Source organism: Mustela lutreola, chromosome 1 (assembly GCF_030435805.1).
Source record: "Mustela lutreola isolate mMusLut2 chromosome 1, mMusLut2.pri, whole genome shotgun sequence".
NCBI lineage: Eukaryota > Metazoa > Chordata > Mammalia > Carnivora > Mustelidae > Mustela > Mustela lutreola.
In genome coordinates this window covers 112,245,696-112,261,753 of record NC_081290.1, presented here as the reverse complement: position 1 = coordinate 112,261,753, position 16,058 = coordinate 112,245,696, and the positions used below count along the sequence as shown (strand labels likewise).

Genomic DNA, 16,058 nt, shown 5'->3' with positions numbered 1-16,058 from the left:
TCCCAATATGACTAGGGTTTTCATTAATTTTCTCTTCTGACTTCGGTGATGTTAACACTCAGAACACTAGTTGGTGCTAGATAAGCAGAATATCAATGCTGTGTAATCCAGAAATGAAAGCATTTCTAAAACAGGAGGTACTAACTCTGAGGCACACTGATCAAATACTCTCTGTCTCTTTCTCTCTCTTTACCTAGTAAAATCTTTCATTCTTAGAAGTCAGAAGCAACACTATTTTTTTTCCCCCGGAGCTAAGAGTTTCAGGCAATACTGAATAAAACAATTAATGCATAGCCAGAAAGGAGAAAGTTGTTGCCTAAAGCCTGGAGAATCTCCCAAGGACCTGAATAAAATGACTGCTGTCTTCATTTAAACTACAGTTACAAAATATAGTACACTCACAAATAAGACCTATTATGCTTCTTTTTTCATCTTAAACATCTGTTGTTTTTTTGGCTACTTCTGAAGACATACATATTTTCTAAATCTGCTAATTTTTCTAGTACTTCTCTAACAACAGAATAAATAAATCGCATCCATATTGTCAAGTACTCAAATTAACTTTCTCATCTTAATTGCATATGTAGTTCCATTCATAAAAATAGTTCATTTCCATCTTTAAATGTTCAGCACTTGGAAGTCATACCTTGAGGGAGCAATAGTATCTTTGGTTTCCCTAGTGTTCTAGTTTAAAGAGAGAGGAGAAAGGAGAAGAAATTTAAAGGAAAAGGAGGTCTGAATGCCAGACTGATATAAAAGTGTGATTCTGATAAGAAAGTGTGTTAGTGGCTCAGTAGTAAACAGGCCAGAAAATGGGTTAGAGTGATGGTGATAGGAGCTGAGTGTGGTGCTTTCTACATTTTTAATACCTAACAGGCAACACCGGAAGAGCTGGTGTCCTGAATCATGGAGACTAACAAAGATAAAAGTGGTATTATGGTGTCTTTCAAGACTACAAGATTCAAACATAGTTTATTCTTCAGCAACTGAAATAACTAAACAAACGATTTGGAGAGGAACACCACTGCAATGCATATACCCTACAGGATACATTTTATTTTTCCATTTAAGACCAAAGGAGCAGGTTCAATCCCCAATTTTTAGACTGCCTGGTGTATAAGAAAAGTGCAAGTGGCACAGCTCACTCACTCAGTTTTCAGCGTCTTTTTTTTTTTAATCTCTCCTCCCTTCTTTCAATATTAATCCACTTACAACCTCTTGTTTGATTGTCTTTATTGATTTTTTTTTTTTTTTCCCTGACTCCAGTCTTTTTAACGTGGCTGTAAGTAAGCTCTCGGCAAGAATCCTGTAGCTCCTGTTTGGCATCTTTGGGGACTTTACCTTGTCCTTTTCCCAAACAGTCCTATCACCGCCCAGTCCTCCCCTGACCCACCCCCACCTAAAGCCCACCCCAGGGCTGGGTCCTTTGTGCGCCCAGTAAGGGTAGACGAATCCCACCGGGACTCACGCGATTGATTTCACGACTATTCATCAGGTTGTTCGCTTAAACTTCCAAACACTTCTCTCTAAACACCCGTAGCTGCTACTCAGAGAACTTCTTAGCAATTTCGAGAAATCTACAAGTGCATATGATCCTTTGCAAAATGGACAGATGAGTTCTGGAAGGACGCCTAAGAAAATCAGGGCAGAACCTCGAGGATGGGAGGCATCTGGTAAGAGGGGAAGGAAGGATTTATGAGCGTGGCTACTTAGCTAGGCAGCAGGAAAATTTACTCCCGAAGTAGCAATCGCTAATTCACAAAGCCTTGCTAATCACTTCCCCCCTCATTCGGACCACACTAGCTAACGCTCAGCGCTCCCCTCCACCTCCAATAATACCCTCTCTTCCTAGAGCCTTCGCAGATCGGAGGGAATGCAGTCGGGTACCTCCAGAGTGTCCGAGCAACGCCTGGGGAGTTCGAGGCCATCGCCGCACCTCCTCTGCTCTCCAAATTTGGAAAGAAGTGTAACCGGGATGATGGGAGCCCTGAATTACCTCCGAATGCTGCATAATCTTCCTTCACCCCCCCGCCCTATGAAAACGGCTGCTTCCCCTAAGCCAGCGACACCACAGAACTGGTCGAAAAGACCGAGGTGGACCAAAAGGTTGGGGGCCCAGGTGACCCGAAACAGACCCCAGAGGGGGCAGCGTTGGCTCTTTCCTGTCCTTCTCCCTTCCGCTCAGCTTACTGGGCTTAGAAGACTGAAAGCAGCCGTTGCCACTTCAAACTCGGAGAACAAGAAGGCAGGCAGTCCCCGTGCTTCCCCTCGCTCCTTATCTGTCCTCAACTCCGGACCGCTCCTCTCCACACCCCTGTTTTGCCCACCGCCCCGGTCACTTATTTGAAAGCTCAGACGCGTTAAAACTCTAAAAAAATTAGAGTTATCAACTGGCCCATTACGCGGGGGAGTTTCGTATTTGGTTTGAACAACCAGTCCGTTTCCCCAGAGCTCTGGGGTTTTAAGTTTCTCCGTGGCTTACTGGGAGGAAGACTCGGAAAGGGTAAGAGTGTGGAGGCGTGCACACCGCGGGGCCTGCCGCAGGCTGCGTGGCGGGTCCGGGTGGGCTGTGCATCTCCACAGCGCCCCAAGCAGCAGAGTGGCACCGGCGCTGGTGGGTCCTCGGCAGTAATGGACACATTTCCTTAGCTGAGAGCCCTTCGGCGTCTAACGTGCTCAGAGACGCCCTGAAGATCCCGCAACCCCAGATGTGGCTCAGCGCGGGGAGCCTCTGCGTATCAGGGGGTACCTATGGTACGCCACACAGCCACCCGCACCGAGAGACTCTGCAAACCTCTGTGTGTACAAATGCGCAACAACATGAGTGTGGAGCAGAAAGTGCAAAAGACACCCAAGGCGCTCAGATGCCCAGAGACAGATAGATGTCGGTCCACACCCCGTGCGTCCCTTGACCATCCGTGCCCATCTCGGAAGATGGATTAAAAATAACCACCAGAGCTTCTTGACTAGTTGGGAAAGTGGAACGTGAACTGATTTCCAGTTAAAAGCAACGAGGCGAATTAAGGAAGCCAGGAGAACTGGGGAGGAGGAGAGGAAGGAGGAGGGAAGAGAGAAGCGAAGGGAGGTGGCCGCGGAGCTTGGCGGACTCTCTTACCTTGAGCGGCCGAGCCGGTACCGCTGGCACTGAGGAGGGCCAGGGCAGGTAGCACGAGCATTTGCAACACGTATCCCAGTCCCAGTCCGCAGCGGGCCGCTGTCGCCCGTAGACCTTTCCTCATCGTCGACAGAGGTGTGCCGGGCGGAACCACACAGAGAGACGCGCCAACAGCGGAAAACCCCACTGGGAAGCCGCTGAATCCGTGCACCACTAAGCAGTCCGAAGAAATAAGGATAACCAAGAGCCACACTCCACTTTCTCGAAGGGCAGGAGCCAAAAGGGGGTGGAGAGGAGATGCTGAGGAGGAGTTTGGCCGTCCCTCTTTCCCTGTGCCTTCTAACTGGCGGCTCGGTGAGCGGTTGCTCTGCCCCCACTTGGGAAGTCCGAGGAGGCGCAAGGCGGCCACCTCGCCGCTCCCCCCAGCCACAGGAAGAGCCGCAGCTCCGCCGCGCGCCGAGCCTGGACTGCTCTCCTGGTCCCCTCTTCTGTGCGGAACACACACAGGCAAGGGGAGTGGGGGTGGGGGGCGGTGAGGCGGCAGAGGGAGAGGAAGCGAGAAGTGGGAGGAGGTGGGAGCAGAGGGAGGGAGTTGGGCACAGTGGGGCTCTCTGGTCTCCAATCTCCGTGTGCTCACGCCAGCGGAGAGACGTCCAGGCTGCCGCTGCTGGGTGGCCAAAAAGGGTCACCTCCTAGCGTTGGGGCGCACGGGTGCGCGAAGACACTCGCGGTGGAGGCGTGGAGGGCGCAGCCCAACTCCGCTGGGGGGTAAGCGGCGGCGGGAGCGCGCCCGCCCGCGTTATGTAAGCAAGGATTGGAGGGAGATGCGCGCCCAGCGCGGGAGGTGGAGACGGGCTGTTGGTTTACCAGCGGAAGCCTGGGCGAGAGAAACCTGAGGGCAGAGGCGGCTGCGGAGAGTGGGAGCGCGCCTGCCTCCCGCGGTGCGCCAGACTCGGACTCCAAGAGCGCAGCGGGCGCGCCCCGAGCCTTTTGGCTGAATCCACTGGAGCTCAGCCTGCCGCCTGCCAGCTTCTCCACGGCGCCAGCAAAGCCTGAGCCAGACTCCCCAGGACTGGACTCGCTCTACGACTTGGGGTCTTGCGATTGATTAAACTGGGTGCGGACTCGAGATGAAGTCCGGCGTGGTGGGGATGAAGGCAAGACGCTTTTGCAGTGTCTCCAACCCGCTGCAATCTCGGGATTGTCAGCGCCGCTCAAACTGCTCTGTGATCTGGGTGCGCCTGACTTCTCCCTCCTCCGTAGTGGAACAGAAACTAAAAAGCTAAAGGAAAACTCATTCTTCAAAAGAGCTTTATTTGCGTGCATCCTGGTGGCTGGCAATGTTGAGTATGTAAAGGGTGGTGAGATGATACCTGGTAAGGGAACTCCCAGAAACAATGCACAACAAAAACAAAATTTGTAGACATTCATTTAAAGTGACGGTAGAACCTGTGACATGCTTTCCAAATTCCTAACAGTGTAAGTAGGGACTCAAACTGCCAAGAATTTTTTACGTGTTTTTTTTTTTTTTTTTTTTAAAGGAAAGCATACTTAGTGGCTAGGTTGTGGATCTCTGTTGTAATGATGAAGGCGGAATGTAAGAATGGGTGGATAAAATGACAGTCTAGACAAAAGGAAAAGTGGATGGATTAAAAAGGTCGATACACATCGGCAGTCCAACATTCTGGGAAGAAGAAAACCACTTCCTGAGATTAGTACATTTCTAAATTAATAATAATAATAATAATAAATAATGTACCAGGGAAATTTTAAGCTCTTGGTGCCAAGGGGACGATGTCAAACACACACGCGCGCGGGAGGCTTGTGATCTCACTCTGTTATCCCAGACAGGTCAGGTACACTACATGTCTCAGTTTCTTCATCTGTGAAATATTTCACTAGATGGCTTTAAAGCTCTTTTCAGTACTAGCATTCCACGATTCGGCCTTCCAAGCTCCATCTGAACCTCTAGCCAATAAGACCTATCTTGGATGAGTCTAGTAGATCTAAAAAGGTCATACTTGGCGAAGACATTGGCAAATCTGACCATTTCTTTTTCCTGTGGAGGTGCTGCCTGTCATGTTAAAGTCTCTTATTTTCTCTCTTCACTTTCTCTTGCCCATATACAGATATCACAATCTTTTGGTAAAACTGTGGCATCTGGCTCCAGATGGTCTGGGTTCAGGTCTCAGCATGTCTTGTGACTAGCTGACAGATATTGAACAATAAAGCTAGGTGTCTCAGTTTCTTAATCTGTAAGATAGGTCTAGTACCAGTAATTATCTTATAGGACTCTGTAAGAAATGAGTTAAAGATCTGAGAAGTGCCTGACACAAAACTGTTTGCTGCTCTTCTTCTCATTGATGAGTTTCATCCTCTGCATGCTATCTAGACTAGTGCTGCTCAACAGAACTTTCTGCAATGAGGAACATGTTCATATGCTCTCCAAAATGGTAGTCATCAGACACGTGTGGCTACCGAACACTTGCAATGTGGCTAGTATGAAATGAGTATTTTAATGTAATCAATTAATTTAATTTTAATAGACAGACAGCTAGTGGCCACTATGATGGAGAGTGCAGCTAGGCGGCTCATACCCAACATTTATTCTGAGGCTTATACCACCAGAAGGAGTTATGATTATATTTCATATCTGATTTTAAAATTTTTCCAGGAAGGACAGCAGCTTAATTACTAAGAAATCCTCACATATATTCACTATCATAGTAGCAATATCTAAAAGTTTTTTGTTTACTCATTTATAATTTTACTCCTTATCTTCTCTAGCCAGAATTTCACTCTTTTTAGGGCAGAGACTTTGCCTTGTTCCTCATTTCATCCCAGCTCTTAAAGACAGAGTTCAATATATAGTCAGTGCTCAATCAATGTTGGTTGATTGTCAGAAATTCTCAATAGGAAAGAATCCTCAAAGTCTAGTTAGTTAAATACAATCAAATTGTTACATAATCTTGTTTGGGACATTGAAGTGCTCAAAGGCAGATATTGCATGAAATTAATCCTTTGAAAGAAAGAGGAGACAAGAAGGAAAAAGTAGTACAATACTGAAATTCAGCCTAAAGAGGGCAGGAGAATGGTTTGAGAAATGACATGTAAAAATTAGGTAGAAAACAGAGGGAAGAGTGAGAGCACAAGAACAAGGACAGGAAAAGTACCAGCAAATGGACCGGCTTTCTTAAGCAGGAGAGTTTCCTACAATCCATGGTTGCAGATGAAACTTGCCTTGTGTACCAACATTCTGCCTCTATTTTTTTTTTTTTCTTTATGAAATAGTGAAGTGCTGCATAGGCTTCCGCGCATAGGATTTTAACTGACTTCGCTTAGATCTGGACTCAAATGTCCTTACTTAGAGAGACCTTCTCTGACCAACAACCCAAAATAGAATATACCTAGCCCTCAATAACATTCATTTGCTTTTTCCATATAGCACTTCTTTTATATAAATGTTATTATACACACACACACATATATGTCTACATATATGTATGTGTATATGTATATATATGCATATTCATGTGCATGTGTATGTGTGTGTGTGTGTGTATATCTATGTGTTAATGTGTATGTATGAATATATACTCTCCAATAGAATGGAGGTTCCTCAATGGGAGGAATTTTTTTTTCCTAGTGCTTTCACCACTCTGTATCCAGAACCTAGAAAACGGCCTGGCACATAGTAAGGGGTCAATAAACATTTATTGAATACTGAATGGAAGAATGAACTTTAAAACTGAGTGAAGTCCTTGATTGAAACTTCTTTATTTTCTCAAACACAAAATTTCACATTATGAACAGGCTTTTCTAGTTATTGAATAAAGTCAAGCTTGGGCAAATTTTCACCAAAAATGAATTTAAATATGACTTTTTCAGGGTTGGAATACTGCAGGTGTTTGAGGAACAAACAGGAAATTCATTTCATTTTGAAAAATAAAAGCTTCATTTAAATCCATGTACAAGGGCTTCCTTTTTCTTGGCTGCAATGAGTGGAGAATTAACTCTGGGATAATAAATCCCAGTGACAGGTGCTAATGGGAATTAAACATGCAAATCCCTTGCATATCCCTCCAGAAATCTACACCAAAAAGTATGCTATTTAGCATGTAGACTGCTTAGTTATAATATTATTTACTCTAAACTACTATGTAAAAAGTTTCCAGCTTAAGGCTTAGGACCTAAAAATCAATAGAAAATGTATTTTAATTATAGAAATATTTCTTTCATTTTCTCTCTTTAATGTATGGTTCCCCACTTTCTGTATTTTTATATATTTTTAAAAACAGTTGTACCAGGGATATTATTAACTGTCAATATAGAAGGAGGAGGATTTTAGTGAATATAAATAAGGTGGTGATAAGAAAACTTTTCCTAACTATGAGTCAGAAAAATTACTCAGGTAAAATTACTGATGACATAACTAAAAGGAACCAGATGGCCCAGATTCAGTTGATTCAATCCTTCTCTGCCTCAGCCTACAGAAAAGAATTTGGCCTGCCATAAACCATATATTCTGGGACTTTATACTTTATGTTAATTGTATTAGATAAGACCCTTTTGGTTTTGAGTGATAGAAACCCAATTTAAACCAACTTAAGCAAAAAGGAGAAGTCATTACTTTATATAATTTAAAAGCCATGGATAATATTAATAGTGACTAACACTTAATGATCACACAGTGTATCTGATTCATTTCTAAGCTTTTTATGTATGCTATCTCGTTTAACCCTCAAGATGAGGATTAAATTAAAGTAATATAGGCAGGGGCACCTGGGTGGCCCAGTCTGTTGAGCAACAGATTCTTGGTTTTGGCCCAGGTCATTATCTTGGGGTCCTGATCTCTGGGTTGTGGAAAGAGCCCCACATTAAGTTCTACACTCAGTGTGGAGTCTGCTCGGGATTCTCTCTCCCCTCTCCCTCAGCTCCCCTCCTCTTATAAATAAATAAATCATAAAAAATTTTTAAAAATAAAAATTAACTTAAATTAAATTTAAAAAGTAATACAGGAATATCTTGGAGATATTGTGGGTTTGGTTCCAGACCACTGCAATAAAGTAAATATTGAAATAAAGTGAGTTGGGGGGTGCGTGGGTGGCGCAGTTGGTTAAGCATCTTCCTTTAGCTCATATCATGATTCCATGGTCCTTGGATCGAGGTCCTGGGATCGGGGCCCCCTGTCAGGCTCTCTGCTCAGAGGGAAGTCTGCTTCTCCCTCTCCTTCTGTCCCTCCCTCGCTCATGCTCACGTGTGCTCTCTCTCTTAAATAAGTAAATTCTTTAAAAAACAAAAAGAAATAAAGGGAGTTGAATGAAGTTTTTGGTTTCCTAGAGCATATAAAAGTTACGTTATGTTCTACTCTATCTTATGTGTGCAATATTATTATGTCCAAAAAAATGCACATACCTTAATTTAAAAAATACTTTATTGCCAAGAAATGTTAACCATCATCTGAGCCTTTAGTGAGTCATAATCACTGATCACAGATCATCATAGCAAGTATAATAATAATGAAAAATTTGAACTATAAGTACAGAAATGTGACGCAGAGACATGAAATGAACAAATGCTGTTAAAAAAATGGTGCCAGTAGACTTGCTTGATAGAGGATTGCCACAAATCTTCAACTTGTAAAAGAAAAAATGCAATACCTGCAAAGCACAATAAAGTGAAGCACAATAACACTGTGTATACTTGTATCACTATCTCCAATTTATATACGAGGAAACAGAGTGGTTATGTAATTGTGCCTAGCAGACTATTTTCAGTCCACTAGAGTGTATTTGCTGAACTTTGAGAAGTGTGTAGCTCTGAGATAGCATCTTCTCCTCAAGGAGCTTTTAGTTTGTATATAGAGATAACATTTATAAGAAAAGAATAAAGCCCCCCCCCAAATAAAGAAATGAAAGACAAAGAAGGGATAAAAGAAAGAGGGAGGAAGGAATAAAGACACAAAGAACAAAAGAAAGAAGGAAGGGAAAAGGAAAAGAAGAAAGAGGATCAAAGAAGAAATAAAGGAAGAGAAGAAAAGAAAGTCCAGTGTGATTTCTGCCTTTGTATCGCATACTATAGTTGCTATAAGAAGGAGAAAACAATGAATGGCTCAATAAAAATTATATGGAAAATAATATGATACTTAATTTAGAAGGGAGATTGCTAAGGATAGAGATTTTAATTATTGCTTGCTAGAGCCTTTCAAATACCTCATTTTATTTTAAATTTATCTGCCAAATTGGACCATGGTGGTTTCTTTTGTGTTACAGGTTGAAGAAAAAAGATACTTTATGGAATGGTGGGAAGATTCTGAATCAGGAAGCATCCATTTAAGTCTCTATTTAGCTAACATATTTGCTCCAATAGTCCTGTAACTTCTTTCTACTTTAGTTTCTTTGTTATATAAAATGGGAACAACATGAAATACATAAATTTGCCCCAAAGATGAAATGCATGTAAAAGTACTTTGTAATGTGTCTGTGGACATTACTGTGATAAAATATGTTTGGCATTGTCCATTATACTTAATTTGCATAATCATCTAAAGAATGGCATTAGTGATGTTGGTCTCTGTAATGAGTTATATCACCCTAGTGAAAAGTCAGAGTTGTTTTCAGTATCTCACTCCCTTTTGCCCACATTACCTATTCAATTACAAAATCCATCCAATTTTACTGTTTAAAGGTCTCCAGACCTCTATTCCATTACCTCCAGCCCCACAGACACACAATGTATTGGCATGTTCCCATGGTCTCTGGTAATTACTTCCTTAGTAGTTCTGCCCTCACATTCCAATCCATGTTCTCCACACACCACCAGATGACATACTTGCACATACTGTCATCTTACTGTCCTAAAAACCTGTTCATGAATTCCTTATTGTCTTTGGCCCTCTTTCCCAAAGTCCATTATGGACTTTAACATCTACTTCTGACAAAGTCCACTTCTGTCCTTAAAAAAAGGAGTTCTGGAGTAAACATAGTTGCTAGATTGCATAATTTCTTTACTCTTTTCCTATTAATACAATTAACTTTTTATTTTTATTTTTTTTTTAATTTTATTTATTTGTCAGAGAGAGAGAGAGAGAGAGATCACAAGTAGGCAGAGAGGCAGACAGAGAGAGAGGGGGAAGCAGGCTCCCTGCCAAGCAGAGAGCCCAATGCGGGGCTCGATCCCAGGACCCTGAGATCATGACCCAGGCTGAAGGCAGAGGCTTAAACCACTGAGCCACCTAGGTGCCCCTAATACAATTAACTTTTTAAAATTAACTTATAATGTATTATTTGCTTCAGGGGTACAGGTCTGTGAATCATCAGTCTTACACAATTCACAGCACTCACCATAGCACATACCCTCCCCAATGTCCATAACCCAGCCACCCTATCCATACCTCCCTACCCGCCCCCCCTCCCCGCAACCCTCAGTTTGTTTCCTGAGATCAGAGTCTCTCATTATTTTTCTCCCTCCAGGAGAACCGAGGGAAAAAATAAAACAATACAATTAACTTTTGCCTTTGCTCTCCTTCTTACCGTAAGTGGGATGGATTTGCCTGCCTCACCAGTGGTGGCTTAGCCATGACTGATTTTTGCCCGCGAATGTGGGCAGAAGTTACAGTGTGCCAGCACCTTCCACTGCATACTTCTACTTGTTTTCATGTGTTCCTGCCTCTAGTCTCGAGAAGAACATTTCCTAGGCAGCCATCCATTCAAGGTGGCTATGAGACTCTTAGAGAGGTGTACAGCTTGGAGCCTGGTGCCTGCTTAACGAAGTTATAGCAGACCCTATGACACATGAGAGAGGAAAAAAAAAAAAAAAAAGCTTGTTTCTTCAGCTGCTGAGATCTGGGGAGATTTTTTTATGCTGCATTATCACAGCAAGAAGTGTGTCTGATACACATAGTGTAAGAAATCATGTCTTCAGATGAAGTTCAAGAAAAATCAGATGATAATCTCCCCCATAGTGCTAATGAGCTAGTAGAAAATAAGACAGACCAGAGAACTACAGAATGTGTCTGAGAAGTGCAGCCAGAGAGGTGCGGCTACGTGGATGTTGGAGCTAAGAGGAAAGGGTACTTCCTTCAAATTGAAATGATAGATGAAGTCTTAAATGGTATTACATTAGGCCTAGACCTGGAAGGGGAAACAGAATTTATGTTTGCTGAGTTGGAGAGGATGGCATTCCAGGAAGAAGAAACAACTGGGGCAAAAGCAGGGAAGTATAGAATATGTAATGAGTGACTTATTTTGGAGCACAGACAGCATTATAGCATTATACTTGTGCTGTTACTAATTATAATTTTTAAAAATTCTATCAACATTTTGAACACTCACTGGTCAGGTTAATATAATAATACTATACATGAAGTAGGTATTTTTATTAACTCATTTTAAGCACAAGTAAGGAAATCAAGGCTGAGTTAAGTAACTTGCTAGCTAAATTAGTGTCAGATTGGGATCTGAATTCAAACTTATGTAGATGCAGACAAATACCACCGGGTAAATTTCAAAAGGAAGATAGGGGTAAATTTGGAAAGGCCATAGTTTGTTATGTGGACCAGCCTACATTATGGGTATACCAGAAATCTACCAAAGGACTTTAGGCAATGAGATGATATAATGACAATATCTTGAATGAATGTGTAAAAAGGATTAAAGTAGGAAGAAAAATCACAAAATTTATTCCAATAATCAAGATGAGAAACACTGAGAGCCGGAATGTAACTAGTAGTAGACAGATAGCAAATGAGGAGGATATATACACAATGTTTAGGTAGGATGATGGTTCCTAATTCCAAAACACAGAAAGAAAAATTTGTATCATTAAATATTCATAACATGATTAAGAATAAACTACATAACCCTGAAAAGCTACTTGCAGTAGTAAACTACCTTCAACTTAATTAAAGGCATTAATGAATTAGAAATAAGATTTAAAGCATGAGAGGGACCCATTAATTTCTTAGGAATACTTGTGTTCATTAGAACTTGAAATGGTTTGTTCAATCAATATTGTAATGATTCACCAACATTTTGATTATATATCCATATTTATATTTTCCATAGTCCCTAACACTGTGTCTGGCACAGGAAGGGTTGTTAACAAACATTTTAAAAACAAAAAAATAACGTTTAATAAACTCTCATAATATATAACCTAAATTAGTTATTACCTGTTAGAAATCTTTTACTTTCTGTTTTTTCCTGAATTAGCTTAAGGTCATTGTTAGAAATGTGTAGTGCTTTATTTTATAAAAACATGTCATAATTATGGTATAGGATTCAACCTATAAAATCCCATTAATCACATATAAGTATAAGGAAAACAATATTACAGAATACATATAATTCAATAAAAAAATCAAACAATTTATAATTAAATCAAGAAAAACATGACATTTGTACTTATGGTATAAATAATGGAGAAAAAGAAGGAAAATATAAAATATTATTGAGATTTCTAAGTTATTCTCATGATGTTTCCAACATTTTTCAGCAACAAAACCATTCCTTCTACTTCATGTCTAGTTTCAATCGGAAACAGGAAGATTTTATTTTCTTTAACAAAAATTTGTACTAGTGCTAACTCATCTTATTTTGATTGTAATTGTTTTTTGTTTGGTTTGTTTTATTAATGTATTGAACTGAAGGGAAGAAAGAAGACAGACAGAAAAGGAAATCCTTTTTTTTTTTTCTGATAAAATTGAGAAAAATAAATGAAAAATATAGGCAATGAAAGGAATAAAGCAATTTCAGTGAGTATATCCCAGGAATATTAAAACCGAACCTTGTGAAACAAAAATTAACAAGAAAGAGATGAAGTTAATAGTGAGGAAGTAATAATGGCTAAGATTATCTCCCATGTGGTCCACCAGATGGCCCCATGGGCTAGAACAGCTTGGTATTATACAGTAATATCAGTGGACAACCAAGCATTAAGATTTATGGGAATATTACAAGTCAGGTACGCTTAAGAACAAAGAGTTTAAAATTATTTTCCTCCTTGTTCACGTGTGTTCCTTGTCTCGACTTTGAACTTCTCAGAAGGTTTTACTCCACTGTAGCATTTGAATCATCAGCATGACCGACCCCAATGCCTAACTTATAGAAGACCCTGAGAGTGGCTGCATAATGAAAAAAATAAACAACAAATGAGTAAATGATATAATAAATGTATGTAATAAAAATGTATTTTAAATTATTTTTTTAAGATTTATTTATTTATTTGACACAGAGAGAGAGGGAGAGATCACAAGTAGGCAGAGTAGCCGGCAGAGAGTTGGGGGAAAGAAGGCTCCCTGCCGAGCATAGAGCCGGATATGGGGCTCCATCCCTGGACCCTGAGATCATGACCTGAGCCAAAAGCAGAGACTTAACCCACTGAGCCACCCAGGCGCCCTGTATTTAAATTTAATCAATGTTGTTTTTTATTGTATTTTGCTATTTTATTTCTTGTCAAGACCAGGAAAACCACTTGACAATCACTAGTTTCAAGATAAATTTTCCCTTAGATTTCTGACACTAGTGAGGTCAAAGAGGACCTCATCCTTCAGGTACCATTATTATTTGTTTGCTTGTTTGTTTTTGTTTTGTCTGCACACATGTTGCTTTTTAAAAATACAAGGACACATTTACGGGTGATGGTTTACTTTTCATTTTATTGACCACTCCATTCAAAGGCTAAAAACTACACTGGTTATCGTATAGGAGGAGCCTATTGAAGAAATTTGTGATTGTAGGAAAGAGGGCCAAATAACTTGAGGAGAATTTACTTGAATACCTGAGAAAGCTGAAATCTCCCAAGAATATGTAAAGTAAGTTATCTGAAGAGGGGCGTTGACGTCTAGAGACTCCTGTTGGAACTTCACCTCTGCCTCCATGCCCTTGGCATAGCCAACTTCTTTCCCAAGAATTTAATCTTTTGCCTGGTCACAGCCCATTACCTGGGAAATTGTTATCTTCAACAAGTCTCTTGGCATTGCTCATGATCTTTACCTGCAATATCCTTTCTTACGAGGAAACTAACCATTCTTTAAAGCCCGGTCCAAATGCTAATCCAGGTATAAAGTTTCCCTGAACCCTATAGCTGGAAGTGCTCAGCCCTTCTCTAATGTCCACATGTTATATGTAACCTTTTAGTGATATCTCTATAAATGCATAGTTTCTTTCTATTAATTTATATGGAGCATATGATTTGAATTTGGATCTGGGACACCTTGGATTCTTTAACAACAGCTAATCTTTTAGTCCACATGTAGTTAAGTGGATAATAGTTTTAAAATCTGAATATTTTTAAATATTTTATATTTAAATATTTAAATATTAGATATTAATTAAATTTAACTAATTAATTAAATATTAAATATTTAAATATATTTAAATTTTTAGAATATTTTTAAACTCTTTTCTTTTGCCTTTTAAAGAACAAATAGATTTCTAGTCATCTCAAGGCATTCACCTAACAAGGGAAGGAAGGAAAGATGAAGGAAGTGGGAACACCAACAGTTAAAGCAGAAAGTACATATGAAAAAGAGTTCATGTTTATTTTTTGAACTCCAGGATAGAATTTCTATGTCTGAGGCCAAACAGTGAGTTTAAAAAGTAGCTTCTGTAGTTTAGAGATGTCACTTCTTTTTTTTTTTATTAATTTTTATTTTATTTTATTTTTTATTATGTATTCAACAGGAGAGATAAAAAGCAAAAGTAGGCAGAGAAGAAGGCAGAGAGAGAAGGGGAAGGAGCTCCCTGCTCAGCAGAGATCCTGATGCAGGACATGATCCTAGGATCATGACCTGAGCCGAAGGCAGATGCTTAACTGACTGAGCCACCCAGGAGGTCCAAGAAGATGTCACTTCTAATCAAGACAGAGGCTGTTAAACTTGATTTAGAAGATTCAACATGGGGAAGTGAAAAACCCAGAAGACCGACTCTCACTTTGTCTGTCTCCACGTATTACAGCAAAAAACAGAAATAAAGAGGAAGGAAGTCAGGTGTTTTGTTTTGTTCTTTCACTTTCCATGCAATCTACTTATGAAGGAGGAGAGTATAGAAACCCGACAGGCTGAGAGGAGGAGAAGGCACAATCATCTTCTGTCGACGTAGTGTGACTCAGTGGAAAAGGATGTAAAAAAGAGAAACTGCATTCTGAAGGCACCTTTGTATGAGGGAGACATTCGGGATATCTTTAATGAAAAAGACACACAGGGTAGCACTGATTTGAGAGATACAATGGATTCAGTGATACCACTCTGGGAGGCCCCAGGCAAGGGTGGAAATCAGTGTTCTGCAGGGCTAGTATGACAGCGGGGGGGATGAGCCACCAAGCATCTTGGTGACAGTCATCAGTGTTCTGCAGGGCTACCATGACGGCAGGGGGATGAGCCACCAAGCATCCTGGTGACAGATGTTTCAGGCACATGCTCTATCACGAAAGTGCTGGGTTCTGATTCCTGCACTGCTTCTCACTAACTTTGTGACCCTGGAAACTTGCCTAATAATTTCATCGGCACTCTTACCTGTGAATCGGGATATTAGTAGTACCTATCTTATAATGTTGAAAGGAGTGAACCAGTTAATTCACGTAGAGCATTAATAATCATGTATAGGATGAAGTAAACATTAATGTTAGCTACATTAATAATTATTATAATTATATTTCAGTAAATAAACATTTATTTCTGTCAAAGAAGCTTCAGTGTTGTCATTTCACAGAAATAACTCTTGTGTATCAAAAATCTTTCCAACATTTTGAATATTTTAATTCCATAAATACTGTAATGTGTTATCTCCATTCATATGCATATTTTTACTTTCAAAAATGAAACAATGTAATTTATGAATATTTAGTTTAAAAGCTCAACATCTTCCAGATTCCAGAAATTTGGCAAAAGCATACTAGAATAAAATGTTTCAATTATGTGATTATAACATAAAAATGTGAGCAG

The 16,058-nt window shown here is 40.4% G+C and overlaps 1 protein-coding gene and 1 long non-coding RNA gene across 3 annotated transcripts in view; one reads left to right on the top strand and one right to left on the bottom strand.

Moving 5' to 3' along the window:
* Positions 1-3,640, bottom strand: part of UNC5C (unc-5 netrin receptor C) — a 369,403-nt gene extending 365,763 nt beyond the window's left edge. For both annotated transcript variants that reach the window (XM_059172547.1, XM_059172551.1), the window contains exon 1: positions 3,116-3,640. In XM_059172547.1, coding sequence (XP_059028530.1) covers positions 3,116-3,239 — 124 coding nt within the window. In that variant the 5' untranslated portion in view covers positions 3,240-3,640. The remainder of the gene's footprint in view (positions 1-3,115) is intronic.
* Positions 3,641-3,671: 31 nt separating this feature from the next.
* LOC131830224 (uncharacterized) lies at positions 3,672-15,802 on the top strand. Its single transcript, XR_009353076.1, has 2 exons — positions 3,672-4,491; positions 14,800-15,802. It is a non-coding gene; the product is annotated as an uncharacterized LOC131830224 (long non-coding RNA).
* Positions 15,803-16,058: the final 256 nt, after the last annotated feature.